The 15,740-nt window shown below is 30.8% G+C and overlaps 1 protein-coding gene across 11 annotated transcripts in view; it reads right to left on the bottom strand.

Annotated features, from left to right (window-relative positions):
* Positions 1-1,161: 1,161 nt before the first annotated feature.
* LOC143236622 (multidrug resistance-associated protein 1-like) overlaps positions 1,162-15,740 on the bottom strand; it is an 88,806-nt gene continuing 74,227 nt past the window's right edge. For all 11 annotated transcript variants that reach the window (XM_076474948.1, XM_076474950.1, XM_076474954.1 and 8 more), the window contains 6 exons: positions 13,059-13,160; positions 12,679-12,825; positions 11,991-12,149; positions 6,972-7,138; positions 5,763-5,957; positions 1,162-4,134 (listed from right to left, as the gene is read on the bottom strand). In XM_076474948.1, the coding sequence (XP_076331063.1) occupies positions 4,023-4,134; positions 5,763-5,957; positions 6,972-7,138; positions 11,991-12,149; positions 12,679-12,825; positions 13,059-13,160 (882 nt within the window). In that variant the 3' untranslated portion in view covers positions 1,162-4,022. The remainder of the gene's footprint in view (positions 4,135-5,762; positions 5,958-6,971; positions 7,139-11,990; positions 12,150-12,678; positions 12,826-13,058; positions 13,161-15,740) is intronic.

Genomic DNA, 15,740 nt, shown 5'->3' with positions numbered 1-15,740 from the left:
GTCTTGCCCTTTCTGATGACCATTCATCTCAAGAATAGTCTTGCAGTATATTTTCCATTGCAAAAGGCTGTATTATAAAACTATGTTCAAAGCAACTCCACCTGCAAGGTTTTCATACTTTGTAAAATGTATAAGAATGATGATTTCCCATCACTTATTTCAACAGTTTTATTAAAGAAGTCCATAGATGCTCTATGTCTGGCCACTTTGTGGATATGTTCTTGAAGTGTGTGTCAGTTGAAACAAAAGTATGGCTAGAAGCTTCATCATGGTGAACCCATAGCATGTTGCTTCATTTCCATATATAGATCTTTCTTATGTTGTATATTGCTGACCAAAACAGGTGGCTTTTGGCACTTACTTCATTGTTCATGGATTCTCACCTGTTTCAAGACACTAAACTTCGCTTACAACATTTGGGAGGTATGACTTCTTATAGGTCTCTTTCTGAATTGTCTTGGTCCCCATCTTAATCCATATTATCAATACTATTAGAAGGTAGATTCCCATGTTTGAAATTCTCAATCCAAAATTTTATGTAGAAATATAAAATAAAATTCACTTCCCAAGAGTAATCAATTTTTGATGGCATAACACTACTAACAAAGTGTCAAACAATATAAAAATGTAATCTGATGCATGCCATTCTATTACAACTTTATATTAGCTGAGAATGTCACTTGTTGATTTCTATACTCAAAATCATTCTCTTATAACATGCTCATCACTACCTATCTTGGTACTTGTCACATGTTTGAAGTATGTATTTTGTTTAACATTCAGTAAACATACTTTTCTCTAGAAAAAATTTTGCTATAAAGAATTCAAAACATGTTATCTGACCTCATTCTAAATTGAACTTAGCATGCATGAAGTGGGTTTTTTATGTAAGTATAATGTTGAGCAAACCATCGTTTATTATAATGAATCAGTTCATACAGGATTTCTCTTGTTTAATTACAGAATTTCTCAGGCGACAGGAAACAAATATTCTGCTCATTTCTGGCATACCAAAACTTTTTAACATTTCAGGAATTTTGAAAATAAATTTCAGATTAAGGCTGAAAGCTGTTGATATTATACTAAACATGAAGCAGTGATTACTAATGTTAACATAATTAATTATTCATAACTAGTATTCAGAACATTATGTTACTGATATTGTTACATCAGTATTTTTTGCCTGACATAAAACTATTCAATAATAACTATTGTTTCTCTATGTAGAGACTGAACAAGAAAATGCACTATTATTGTATAATAATATATTGTACAATTCGTCAAGGACTCATGACTTCTGTATCTAAAACATGGTTAACAAAAACAACTGAAACCTAGTAACTTGTATAAACACTGCTAGAGTATGACAAACAGTTACAACTGAAATGTCACAACTTCCATATAAGCATGACTAATGTATGATAAAAAATAACAACTGTAATATCACAACTTCCATATAAGCATGGCTAAAGTATGTTAAACAATTACAACTGAACAAATAATAAATCATTACTTCTGTATAAGCACTGTTAAAATATGGTTAACATATTCGACCAAAACCTCTCCATTTTGTGTGTCTAAAGATTTCGTTAACAAGAATCACTAAAAGTTGTTTACTCAGCATTTTTTATTACCTTTAATTAAAGTGAATTTTTTTCTAGAAATGCTGAACAAATAAGAGAGATTACAATATATCTGACAAATATATCTAAGAAAACTGTAAGTAAGTAACCTGTAAAGAATATGTACTCCATTTCTTTTTGAAAAATCCTGAAATTACAACATTTCAGTATATACTATGTGTGTAAGTTAAATTGTATTATTACCACCTAAAATATAGTTCTGGCTTGATGCTAACTTAGAACTGACAAACTATAACAACAGATATCAAAATTAGCATTAAATCACTTTTGCCACAAAAATGCATATGAAAATTAAAAATGAAGGGTCAGCTGTTATACAGTTTTATACAAAATTTGTCTTTTCCTTTTAAGTTATTGTATATTACAGAGTTATAAATAATATTTATGATTAGCTTAAGCTGTACCTGTTGAATAAATATTTAATGATTTATTGTTGAATATTAATTAAAGGTTAACAATACTGATATACAACATGTGAACAGATTTACTTAAAACATAAAATATTTCTGTTATTATAGACTGCATATTAAAATACTTCACTTTCTAAAATGAAAGTTAGGGATAAAATTCTTTGAAGAGTATTAAAAAGATTATAAACATTATGTCTTTATATCCTCACAACCTGTAAAGTTAAATTATCAGATAGTACAGTCTAACCTATCTTATTTCATTTATAAAAGTAGTTCTCTGAATGCAGTTCCAGAATCAGTACTGGTACATAACTCCATGACCAAGCTCAAGGCCTCTAACTACAAACCAATATGCCTGATTTTTATTTTTTGTACCATTCTATGTTTGCAATAAATATGTATTTTTGTGATATAATAAATTATTGTACATATAACATAAAACTTCCTCAGGGAAAATTTCGATATCAGAAATGGAGGATGAGAGAAAGGCAAAATCATGTTTCCAGGAAATCCAACAAACGTGGTCAGAATTATTCAATAAACATGAGCTGACCAAGGATTTATGACTAGCCTCTCTCAAGCATAATAATGTTCCACAGGTTAAAAGGTTTCTGAGTTCTATGGACTACCAAATGTTACTTCTGTATAAATTCACTAAGAAGACACCTGGAAGCTTTGAAGTCAACACTGTTAATGCTTGGTTGTTATACAATATGTTAGTGAAATTATATGCAGAATGTGAGATAACTTGGACTAGCATGTTAGTTGTTTTGGTAGACTCCTTCTCAGTGATGAGAGCATCCAAAATTAGTTTAGAACAGAAGCTGTTACAGAAGGCTCCAAATATTGCATGTATTAATGGAAATATTTGCCAACACATCCACAATACTTACAAAAGATTTTGCTTTTCATTTCAAATTTGTGAGGGATTGCTATTCCATAATAATCTAAAGGAGTTAAAAATTATGCATGAAATCTTTGTGGTATTGGACATTAGATTCACTGTTATAAACAAATATATATTACATCAAGGCTATCTTGCTCTGATATCATTCTGGGCATGTTAAAGGTATATGATGCTGTAATGATTTTCTACTATAATTTCATGGATTTAAGTAACAAATCTTCCTATATTATTATTATGTCTGGCTACACAAGACATTATATGTGAATAAAGAAACAAGAAAAAACTAAAAAAGATATGGGTTATTCTTTCTGACAAAAACAAAAATTGAAGATGGAAAGAAGGGAAAAAAAAGGATAACACAGAGTACCATATTCCAAGGGGAGATAATACTGCTAATATTCAATTTCTATTCATCTGGTCCACCTAAACTGAAAAACTATCAAACGAATGGCACACAAGTTACATGACAACAACCATACCAATGGCACACATATTATATGACAAATACAAAGTATTAAGCAAGAAGAAATATTACAAATAAGTGTAAAATGACTATCTGTTTACAGAAAAAGGCCATTCCTTATTCAAAATTAAAGAACACTGCATGTTCTTGGTTGAAAAATTAGTAGTCTTACTTACTACAAAAAAAATAATGTTAACATGAATAATAACTGTTTATTAAAAACATTATATTTGGAACAAGAAAAATTGAGAATGTACCACAGAGAGATTAAGGTTATTCTGTTTATAGAGCCCACACTAGGTGCACCAACCTGAAGGTATTTTTAACTTGGTATTTAGCCTCAACTAATGTTTAGTTTTATTTTGCTTTTATCATTTCTACCTTATGTTATTAATTAACTCCATTAGGTTTTCAACATCTCAGAATCAAAGCATTCAATAAATAATTAAGAACTTTCTCCATGTGCCTGAAGAAAAACCTTGCTGCTAAATCTTACCTTTTCATGTAATTTTATATTTTCAAGATCATTTACACATGATATTAAAAGAAATACACATGTTGAGTTAACTCATTAAGTTTATTTATCCATAGATCCTCCGTCAAGCCAATCCTGCATCTCTAGCCATGCCATAAAACACTGACCCTGTTTCTGCTAGAAGATTTTTTGGAGGACCTGTTTCAATAATTTTTCCTTGATCCATGATGATAACCCTAACATAAAAATTACAATAAGAAATAATAGTAATTAAAACTAAAGTACTGTTATTTAGTTTAACATAAATTTGTGTGTTCCTGTCAACTGTCTAACATTCTGTATTTTAATAGCCTTATAAAATATAACCATCTCAGTGCTAGTTTTATGTTATCATATAAGATTGATGATTTAAATAGAAGAACTACTGATTTTTTTCCCTTTAAAAACAATTGATCAATAAATGATATTTATAAGAATCTGAAATAAATGCTAAAAGATTGACCTGATATCAGTTGCATTGCATTATTTATATTAACAGAAACTTAAAGTGCTGTTATACAATACTGAACAGCTAACAATTCTTTTATTCTTCTCCATCTTCTGTTTATAATTTTACTAAGAGCTTATTAATTATCACTGTCGTATTGTATATTAACTTACATTCATGGGTTAACATGTAAATTTTAAAGTATAAAGTGTCTTTGAACATTTTTATCTCATTTTAAAAATGAATAAGAATTAAATAAGATTTAGAAATGTTTAATTTTTTAAAGATACTGACCCATCATTATGTGATAATACCAGTAAATGAGAAAACAAAGAGCAAACTTGTCTGACTTCAGCTCCAGATTTGCATAGAATGTTGGAAAGATTTCCATCATTGTTTGTAAATTACACTTACTTGAATCAGCATGTTTTCAGCCTGCTGCTCTTCGTACAAAACTGATATATTTCACTACTTGTTTGTACAACTTGAATGAAACTGAGGTGATTTTACTGTGTGGCAAAACATTATTGTTTGCAAAATTCTGTTACATCATGTATGCTATATCAGTTGGGTGACACTAATGTTGTGTGTTGCCCAGCTCTCAAAGTAACATTAAAAATGTTATTCATGAAATGGTGCACTATTGGTTAATCATGGGAAGGAATTCATGGTAGGGGGATAGAATACACTTTTAAGGAATTATCCATTCTTATATAATGTGACCAAAAGTATTCTTTATTGCATTATAAACTATGAAAATTATAGAATAAAACACTAACTTTATTTTTAGATGCTCCTAGTTTCAGTTATTACTGTCTACAACAGTATCTTAAATAGAGATAAAGAGGATAGTTTTTTTTATTTATTGAAAGCCCGAATAAATAGAAGTATCTAAGTTATTTTAATTTTCCAATGAATAAGAATACATAACTGATGTCCTGTACTAAAAAGAATATTGTGGTTTGTTTGGTTTGAATTTTGTGCAAAGCTACTAGAGGGCTAGCTGCACTAACCGTCCCTAATTTAACAGTGTAAGACTAGAGGGAAGGCAGCTAGTCATTACCATCCACTGCCAATTCTTGGAATACTCTTTTACCAACGAATAGTGGGATTAACCATCACATTATAATGCCTGATTGGCTGAAAGGGCGAGCACGTTTGGCGTGACGGGGATTTGAATCTGTGACCCTTGTATTACGAGTCAAATGCCTTAACCAACCGACCATGCCAGGCCAAGAATATTGTAATATGTTTTCTTTTTTTCTTTGCTTTTTCACATGGTGATAATATTTAAGTTTTTTTGAGCTTTCTAAACGTAATGTAGTTCATTGAGTTTATAAAACACTCAGAAACTTTTTAATATAAGTTTTTCCCAACCTGTCATAATCCATGATTGTATTGAGTCGATGAGCAATGGTGATGATAGTACACTGACTAAATTCATTCCTGATTGTGTTCTGGATCAGTCTGTCAGTGTCCAGGTCAACAGCTGCTGTAGCTTCGTCCAGGACCAAGACTTTAGTTTTCCTGAGTAAGGCTCGAGCAAGACAGATCAACTGTCTCTGTCCAACACTAACAAGTAATCAAAATAATTCTAAACATTCTGTCTTTTACATATTACTACTTATTCTCATACCAGGTGTTGTGGAATGTATAAGGTTTATCTATTTTAAGTAAAACCTTATTACCGATATATTGTGTTTACCCTTATGTTTCACTTTAATACATCTTTAACTGACCATTATCATGGTTAAGGGCACATGTGATCACCTAAACCTAATTATTAATTACTTACAAACATATAGTTATTTCATTAATGCCTAATAAAGAATAGTTGCCACTACCATGATATCTTCTAGTCTTCAAAAAAGACAGCAGAATATTATTAGTCAAAGCTAGTTAGTAACTATTATCTATGGATTAATATCAATAACTAAGTAACAACTGAAGACTTAGGTGATCATACTGGCTACTAATTGTGACAACAGTTGACATCTAACAGCCATAGTCTTACCAAGAGTAAATACTTATTTCGTGTTTTTCTTCAGTAAAAAAAATTACAGATAATTATGTTCACTAGAAAATCTTTTAATACACATATATTCAAATCTGCAATGAAGAACATTAACAACTCTGCTTCATTTGCTACTTAAAACATTTTAAAGTCTTTGAATGAAAGTCAGTATTCCTTTACTGGTTGTTTTTATATGGTATGTATATTGCTATTTTTAATGTCTTAATTCAGAGTAATGTTGAAGATGTACCATAACACTGCACACACAACTCTGAAAAAGTCATTTTTACTCCAACTTTCCCTATTTATCTAATCAAGTGCTGAAAAGTGTTACAGACTTTACAAATACCACCATGTAACATTAACAGTAAAATGTAAGCAAAAAATAATAAAGGTATTTACAGTAACATTTTACATGTATTTTTATAATTAACCATAAATTTCAGAAAACCTAATTCTATATTTATTTTTGTGGTTCCTTTTCAGTAATCGTTAAAATACTTCATTTTATTAAAATCTCAAAACATAAATGTTGCTAATGTTAACTGGAGGACATAAATAAAAAAACTGACCTCAGATTCTCACCTCCCTCTGCCACATGATGTTCTAATCTTTCAGAAAGTGATATAACATATGGCTTCAGGTGAGAATGTTCTAGAGCATTCCACAACTGTTCATCTGTAAACTCTTTATTTGGGTCAAGATTGACACGTAGAGTCCCAGTAAACAGCACAGGATCCTGTGGTGTGAATAATTGTTTTTATTATTAGCATTAAGTTTTATAAAAACAAAAATGTTACATGATTGTAAAAACAATAATCACCCCACAAAGCAAACAACCAATAATTTAGTAATAATATCATTACCAAGTCCAAAAGCATCAGAAGAAATATGTTGAAACTGTACTGTGCAAAAATTTTTAAAAAAATAATTTGAGTAATTATTATTCTACATTTGTTTATTAGTAATGCTACAAACCACCAGGTGTTGCACAGTTCATTTCTAATAAACTGTAGGGTAAAAAACAAATTGGGCAGTATTAGAGGTTTTGTATTTTAACTAGAGCAAACATTATCTTTCAGTAGTGTAAAGCTTAATGAATTAAAGGCCATCTATAGTAGCACTATATTCTATAAAAGGCATGTCAAAATACTGATGGATGTAAAAAAACACTACAGTACAGAAGTGGACAGTTCTTGCATATTTTATTTAATGATTGACACAAATGATGTTAAAAAACTAAAATGACCAAAAAATAAATGAAAGGAATCCTAAAATATGTGAAATTTAAAATCACTGAACACCACTTCTGGGGTTGATTATTGAACAAGAAAACAGTCTTAAAATTTGTTACCTAATATATAAAAGAAAAAAATGCAAAAGGCTACAAGAGAGAGAGAGAAAAAAAAATGAACAACACTAAAGTGTTCACTTAAGAAATTTCAGTCCTGCACGATACACAGGTCCACATTTGGGAATCCAAAATGTATACACAAAACATTTAAGCAGTGTTACAAAATTATCAAAGCCACATTTCGACTAACTATATCTATTCTTTAGGTCAGTTAAAAAATAGAATAGATAAAAACACCCAAAAACATGAGTACTGAATTACATTATTTAGATATAATACATCAGAGAAAATCACAGTAAAAAGAAATACAACAAAATAAGCTGTTAAAATGTAAGGCACTGTATTAATATTTCTTAATACTATTTTTACAATGAGCTTACAGGAAAAATTAGTTGACAACATTTCAACACCTTTTAGGATGCTAACCAATTAGTTTTGTTTGTAGATTACAGGAAGAAAGACATGTAGGCTAACTTCCCTAAATAATTGGTTATTTTGTTTTTTAAACAAGTACTATGAAAAAGTAAAAAGATAAAAGAAATGTGTGTAAGATAAAACATACAAAGAGAAAAGTTGCTTTATCATCTAATGTTTAATATATCATATTAGAAAATTTTAATATGGAAATCAGCAAGTCACAGCCAGTATAACATGTGATGAAATGGCATGTATTAAAAGTACATTTTAACACTGTGAGGCATTCCATAGGTAGCATATACAAATGAAAACTAATCAAGTTTAAAAAGGGTACATAACAGTCTTTTCCAATGCAAGTGAAGCATTTTCTAACAACTAATAATCCATGATAAAAACACATTCAGCAGCACACAATATAACTGGGAAGGATCTTCATCTGGAAAAGCAATGCATATCACATGTATACAAACTGCTTCTATAACATATCAGTTCAAGAAGCTGTAGACTAAAATGTGTGTTCATGTTTTTTCATGTAACACACACCAGACAAATTGCCAAATGTAGCAATTATAGATTTTGTGCAACCAGACTGTTGAAACAAGCATTGAGAAGTTTAGTTCTTATACACTAGATGGATTACAGAGAATTTTCACAGAGGAACACAACAGCATTATCATGGAGACCTTTGCAATGGAAACTACATTGCATGGCTTTTGTCAAGGTGTGCATTTATCAGACAAAACATGACCATAAGTTGGAAATGGATTGTAATGACATGGTGAGGTTTCAAAATCATTCTGATTAAAACACACTCAACAACTGTATTACAGTACAATATTAAACAGAATTAAAAAAGGATATGACGAATCCATACAATGTAATCATTACTAAATGACACTGTACAATATAAAAGGATACCACAATTAAAACTATGTTCAAAATGGTGTCGCTGCTTTTTCCATTAACAATAATGGCAGTAAAGCTGTATGTTGGCAAATGTGACTTCAATATCACACTCTTTACACATTGCCAGTTCATTTTCTTATACCCAAAAACAATGAGGGATAAAAATATTGCCAATGCAAAGCCTTGTGAGAACAATTTGTCCTTTTGGTTCTTTTGTAATCAGGATCATCAATTATTAATAGTAGTTTTAATAGAGAAATGATTATTCAAGTGTCACTCATCCCAAAACCTTCACTTGATGACTGACTCGATATACAAATAAGGAATAGACAAGGCTATAATATTGCTGTTGGAAACTGATTTGGTGAAATGTCAGTCAGTTCATTACTCCAGCTTCTTCCAGGGCCTTTAAATAAAGAGCTAAAAACGTTGATGGCATAGAGTGCTTTTATATACTATAATCCAGAGCAAATTAAATTGTATGTAGCTCTTTAGTGAACACAAAATTTGAAGAGACAATCTCATGCTGCTCTCCAGAGCTGCAGCAAACCATGACAGGAACCCATAAGGTCATCTGATTCAAGCCATCTAGAAAAATAGGAATGGAAAGTTGGCTGCAAGGTATTCATTAAAGACACTTTTGTTCTTCCAGTCTGGAATATCCAAGTAGCTCAATAAAAGATGAAAGTGGGATATGGTAACAAACCATGGTGGAATGGACTAATCAAATTCAGTAATTTCATCCAATGTTAGACATATCTTAATCAATTTGCCTCTATACAAAGTCATGAATTTGAAAGAGTAAACCATATATCTGCAAAAAACAGAGTCTACCAATGTATGAAGTTAATGTTGATCCCACACAGACCCAGGATGACATGTTTACTAAATAATCACAATTAAAAATAGGTAAAGGGCATGCAATCCATATTAATGGAGATTCCATAACATATCAAAATTGCACATGTTGCCATAAACCTTATGATCAAAAAAGATAAAAACATGGGAAAGGTTCTTCTGATTGACATTTGTAGATGAATTAAGTGATCCACAATAAATTGCTGCCTATATAAACCAAAAGATAGTCATTAACCTCTCACTCCTGAACTTCTACATAGACAGCTAGTCAAAACAATAGGTTTATTACTAGAAAGAATCTTAGTGTCCTTTTGAGACTTAGAAAAATGGATGCTAAATCCAGTGAACAATAACCAGGATAAGATAAAAAATACACAGAAGAGAGATGACGCACTGTCTCATAATGGATGTTACGTGTATCACATGATGTAGAGTTTAAATTCCACCAAAGTAAATGACCAGTTACAGTTCGGTTTCTTTTAGCTTATGTCTTGATGGTGAAGAAAAATAGGGGAACAGCTGGAAGTGTTTGTTAGTTTGCAAAGTCTTTTCACAAGGATTAGAATTTTATTGGATAGTCAACATGGTTTCACTAACAGAAAATCTTGCTCACGAATCTTTTGACATTCTTTGAAAAGGTTACTGCATATGTTGATGAGAGGGTAAGAGTGTAGATTTGGTGTATCTGGATTTGACAAGGTGCCAAAAGGCTTATTAAAAAATTGTCTGTACAGGTGTGAAGGATAAGCCATGTAGATGAGTGTAAGGGTGTATATTTGGTGTATCTGGATTTGACAAGGTCCCAAAAGGCTTATTAAAAAATTGTCTGTACAGGTGTGAAGGATAAGCCATGTAGATGAGTGTAAGGGTGTAGATTTGGTGTATTTGAATTTTCAGAAAGCATTTAGTGAGGTGTGATAAAAAGGTTTGTACATATATATATATGGGGAGGGATAAATTAGTAAATAGAAGAATGACTGGATGAAAGAAAGCAGAGGGTTGTTACAAATGAAGTTCAAACTGAATTAGTGTACCTCAGGACTCGATCTTAGGATGTCTGCTCTTTTTGATTTACAATAGTGCCACAGATGAAGGAATAGCTGTGTTACCAGCTGTGAAAAGAATGCTGCTGATTTTTAAAGGGTTTAGATCATTTAGTGAGTTAGACAAATAAATGGCAAATGGGTTTTAATTATAATAAATGCAAGATAATGCATGTGGGTTATCATAATTTCAATTATAAGTATAATTTGGATTGGTATAGCTTTGATAGTGTTGTGAAGGAAAGGGATATTGGTGTAATAGTCACTCAGTCTCTTAAGCCATCCAAACAATGTGCCATAATTATTGAGAGAACAAACATGATCTTAGGTTGTATCTTCAGAAATGCTGAATACAAGTCTAAAGAGGTTATAATTTCATTGTATAGGTCACTGGTTAGGCCACATTTGGAATACTATGTTCAGTCTTTGGTTCCTTACCTTAAAAAAGACATTGAATTGTTGGAAAGTGTTCAGAGAAAAGTTATCAGAATGGTGTCTCAAATGGAGGAATTGTCATATGAGGAGAGGTTGATTTTCTCAAATTGTTTACCCTTGAAAAAAGAAGAGATAGAGAAGGATCTGATAAAAATGTTTAAGTTTATAAAGGGAATTGATAATGTTGATGCATCATCTTTTTTACATCTAACAGTGAGAATAGTAGGACAAAGAGTCACAAAGGAATTTTGGCAAGGTGGGAGTTATCTTCAGCCAAGGCAGTTTCATTTTTCTAACAGGGTGGTTGGCTTTGGAAACAAATTGCCTTCAGATGTTGAAGAGGTAGAGAATCCATGTGCATTTAAGAAAAGATGGATTAAAAAATGAATTATAAGAGCTGATTTTGAGAGGTTTTTTTTTAATTTCATTTAGAGGATGGAAAAGCCAAATTGGACCAATAGGTCCCATGTTGTTCACAAACTAAGTAATGTTAAACAATATAACAAAGAATATTTGGAGTTTTTCTTTGAAAAACAAAACAAAACTTGTAAATATAAACTTAAGAATGATATGATTACCTGTGGAATTACAGCGAGTTTTGATCGCAGATCATGTAAACCAATGGTTGAAATATCATGTTCATCGATATAAATTGATCCAAATGCTGCCTCAATGATTCGGAACAGAGAGAGAGTAAGTGAAGATTTTCCTGCTCCTGTTCGTCCTACAACACCAATCTATGGAAAGTCAATAAAATCTGTGGTTAATTTTTTCTTAGAAGTAAGAAATATATGTATATATTTATGACAGCTTGTGATTCAAAATGTTAAGAGAATAAACATAAAATTCCTTATAAAGACTCTATGGTGAATGTAACATGTTACTTCCACTTCCTTAATATAAAAATGTTATGTGACAGACAAAATGAAACTTTTCTGCATTTTGTCTGAACTTGAGGTAGATAAGATGGAAACGTACTGCCTTAATTAATTAAACACTTCAGGTTAAGGTCCTGGTGTGGAAATTATTTTTTACAGGTAATCAGTTACTTATAATACATTTAAAGTGAAAATAATACCCAAGGTGTTTTCATGAACTGGTTTTTCAAATGAAATATGTTAAATACTAAAGATATACATTGATAATAATAGATAGCCTAATTGTAATGTGATTAAAGAAATACAAGGTCTACTGAATAGCCAATGTTTTTGTACAGGAAAATCTGAAGAAAAAAAAACTTTGACTATTTTATTCATAACATTTCACCTTTTCTGCTGACTTTATGTTCATGTTGATATCCTTCAAGACCAGGTCAAGTCCTTCTCTGTAGCGAGTACTATAATTCTGGAAAGACACTTTGCCTTCTGCTGGCCATTGCTTAGATGGTTTTTGGTCTTCAATTTCCCAAGAAGCCTAAAATAAAAAGTCACAGTTTAAGTCTTACACAATGCATTAAAAATTTATTTAAAATAAGTCTGAAGATTTCAAATACAAATTGATGGCTTCAAATACTATATAATTAATGTTTCAAAACCTATTAGTACAGACATTTACACATAAAATATTCAAATAACTTTAATGACTTCTAAATACTAAAACTTAGAGAAATATAAAGGAGAATGATCCATAAACATTCAATAGCTTACCTCAGATGGAAGGACAGAGAACTCATCAATCCTCTCCACTGACACAATCTTTGTTTCCAAACCAGAAGTTATTCGGACCACCCATATGAAAGCATCTGGCAACTATTCAACAAGTAGTATACATTTAATTGTTTGAAATAGAATATTGCTAATATAGTTTTGTGAATAGCAGACATTTTACTGTATCAACATAGAATGCTATGAAGAAGAATTTATACCAACTGTCTGAGAATACAGATGCTATGGGGAATTTACTGTCGTCAAAATTACACTGTGCCGGTTGTTAGTCAAATATCTGTCATTTTATAGCAAGAGTAGGCTTAATGTTTATGTTACACAAGTCTGTCTCTTAGTGATATTTAACTTCAGTCTTTCTTGTTACACAAGAATATATTTATATTGAATTAACTTAGCTGTTAACAAGCCTCTCAATTAGAATAAATAATTTAAATCGAATTCATTTAAGAACAAGATCCAACTCTTTCTACAGCAATTCTCAGAATGAGTTGATTAATTTTTAACTGAAAAAAAAAGAATGTTTTCTGGTTACACCTAAATAAATACTTTCTAAAATTATTACATACTTGTACTCATTTCAATTTGTTTGATATGCAGATGAATCATATCTTTTTTAAATTACTTATGTAACAATTTTTGGTGTCATTTAGTTTCCATACTGTTATGGTGGCAAAACATGGTCCAGAAAGTCACGACAATTACCATGTTCTTGTTGCTTTGTTCTTTATAGCATATAATGTCTATTCTACCCAAAAAGTTATTACAATGTATCATCCAGGTTGAAAGGATTAGCACTGTAATATCATTTTATGGCTAAGGTGACACTGTCTAAATGATACAGCTGACTAATACTGCGAAATAACAAAAGTCATGAGGTTATGTTGTCAAGTGGGCAAAAAAAACAAAGCAGGTACTTTCTGTAGCCAATATTACTTGAAGGTCATTGAGTGGAGGTCTTACTTGGAAATCATCCTGTTTTGATTGCACAAAGTTGATCTTGAAAAAAGCAAAAACTGTGAAACTAGGCACAGCCTTCTAAAAGCAACTCTCTTTTCATGTGTGGAGGAAGGAATGCTGTGTTTGCTTTTTATTTGTCATATAATGATGACTGTTTTCATTTCCACCAACTTTATACAGTCTCATTCTTCTACATTTGCTAGGAACACACAGTTAAGTTATCCAATTCAGAATTACTCTCCTGATTTTCCTGAATAATTCTATAACTACTAGTTCTTACCTGAAAAAACCATAATGGTATAATATGGGTTATTAATTTGATCTTTTTAGATGTTTAACAAGTATATTCACTGTAATTACAGATGATGCTTCTATGTAATAGCTTATTCTTATCTTAACTAGTTTATCTGTAGTGTTTTTTAGCACATATTAATGAATATTTATTTTTATTTTACTCTATAAAGCCAAAACATCTGGTCCGGACCTAAGTTAATTAAAATCAATTTAGTGTCGTTGAAATGATAACAGAGTTTTGGCAATTTACTGCTCAAACCTGGAAACTGTAGAAGATAATTTTTAAATGCTGGTTTTAGTGAGTAAATTTCCTTTTGAAAATTCTAAAGAAAATATTATAAAACATGTATTAAATGTTTCAATAATAACGTTTAAACTTAAAAGTATAAGATGTGTGAATAATTGTACATCCATGATTCATTATAATATTCTTGTTTGTTGTCGAGGCAAAGCAGTCTAGACTTGTTTTAAAAATAACTAATTAGTGTGTATAAAATAAATATGAATTTCTCAACAGACACAGCAAACAAAACTTTGGTATCTACTAAATGGCAGAATTATCTATAATCATAATTAATACCTATGAATAAGTTTTTTTAATTAGACTTAAACAGGATAATAAAAACCTTCCAGATAAATGCTTGTTCATTGAAAGCTGCTGTGCTAGCTGTCCTTATATTTCATGTGACAGACTAGAGGGAAGGCAGATAGTTAACATCTCTGCATCTATGTTGCATTAGAAACAAAAATATGGTAAATTATAAATTAGGAATATATTTCAAGATTAAATGTATTGTTTAAAAATTTTAATATTTAATTATTTACTAAAATAAATGGCATGGCATGGCCAGGTGGTTAAGGCACTTGACTCATAATCTGAGAGTTGCGGGTTTGAATCCCCATCACACCAAACATGCCCAACCTTTCAGTCATGGGGGCATTATAATGTGACAGTCAGTCCCGCTATTCATCGGTAAACGAGTAGCCCAAGAGTTGGCAGTGGGTTGTGATGACTAGCTGCCTTCCCTCTAGTCATACACTGCTAAATTAAGGACGGCTAGTGCAAATAGCTCTCAAGTAGCTTTGTGCAAAATTCAAAACAAACCAAACCAAACTAAAATAAATGCTCCATTATTCTTTTCTAAATTCAGTAGTAAATTTAAGTTTGAGATATTTATTTTTTACTTTTAGCTAAATTTAAATCAATTAGTTGAAAACCTCATCAGTTTTATCAACTTAATGATTTATTAAAATGTGTAAATTTCCATAGCACTCACAATGGCCTAATAATTATCCAGTTATCTAAGAAACTAATATACAATTAACATATATTTTTCTGTAAATTTGCAGATTTCTTCAAATGCAACACATGTCATGACAAAGTGAAAAAATGCTAATTTTTTTTCTATCATG

The sequence above is a fragment of the Tachypleus tridentatus genome, chromosome 13, assembly GCF_004210375.1.
Source record: "Tachypleus tridentatus isolate NWPU-2018 chromosome 13, ASM421037v1, whole genome shotgun sequence".
In the NCBI taxonomy this organism is placed as follows: domain Eukaryota; kingdom Metazoa; phylum Arthropoda; class Merostomata; order Xiphosura; family Limulidae; genus Tachypleus; species Tachypleus tridentatus.
This window is presented reverse-complemented; position numbering and strand designations above follow the sequence as displayed.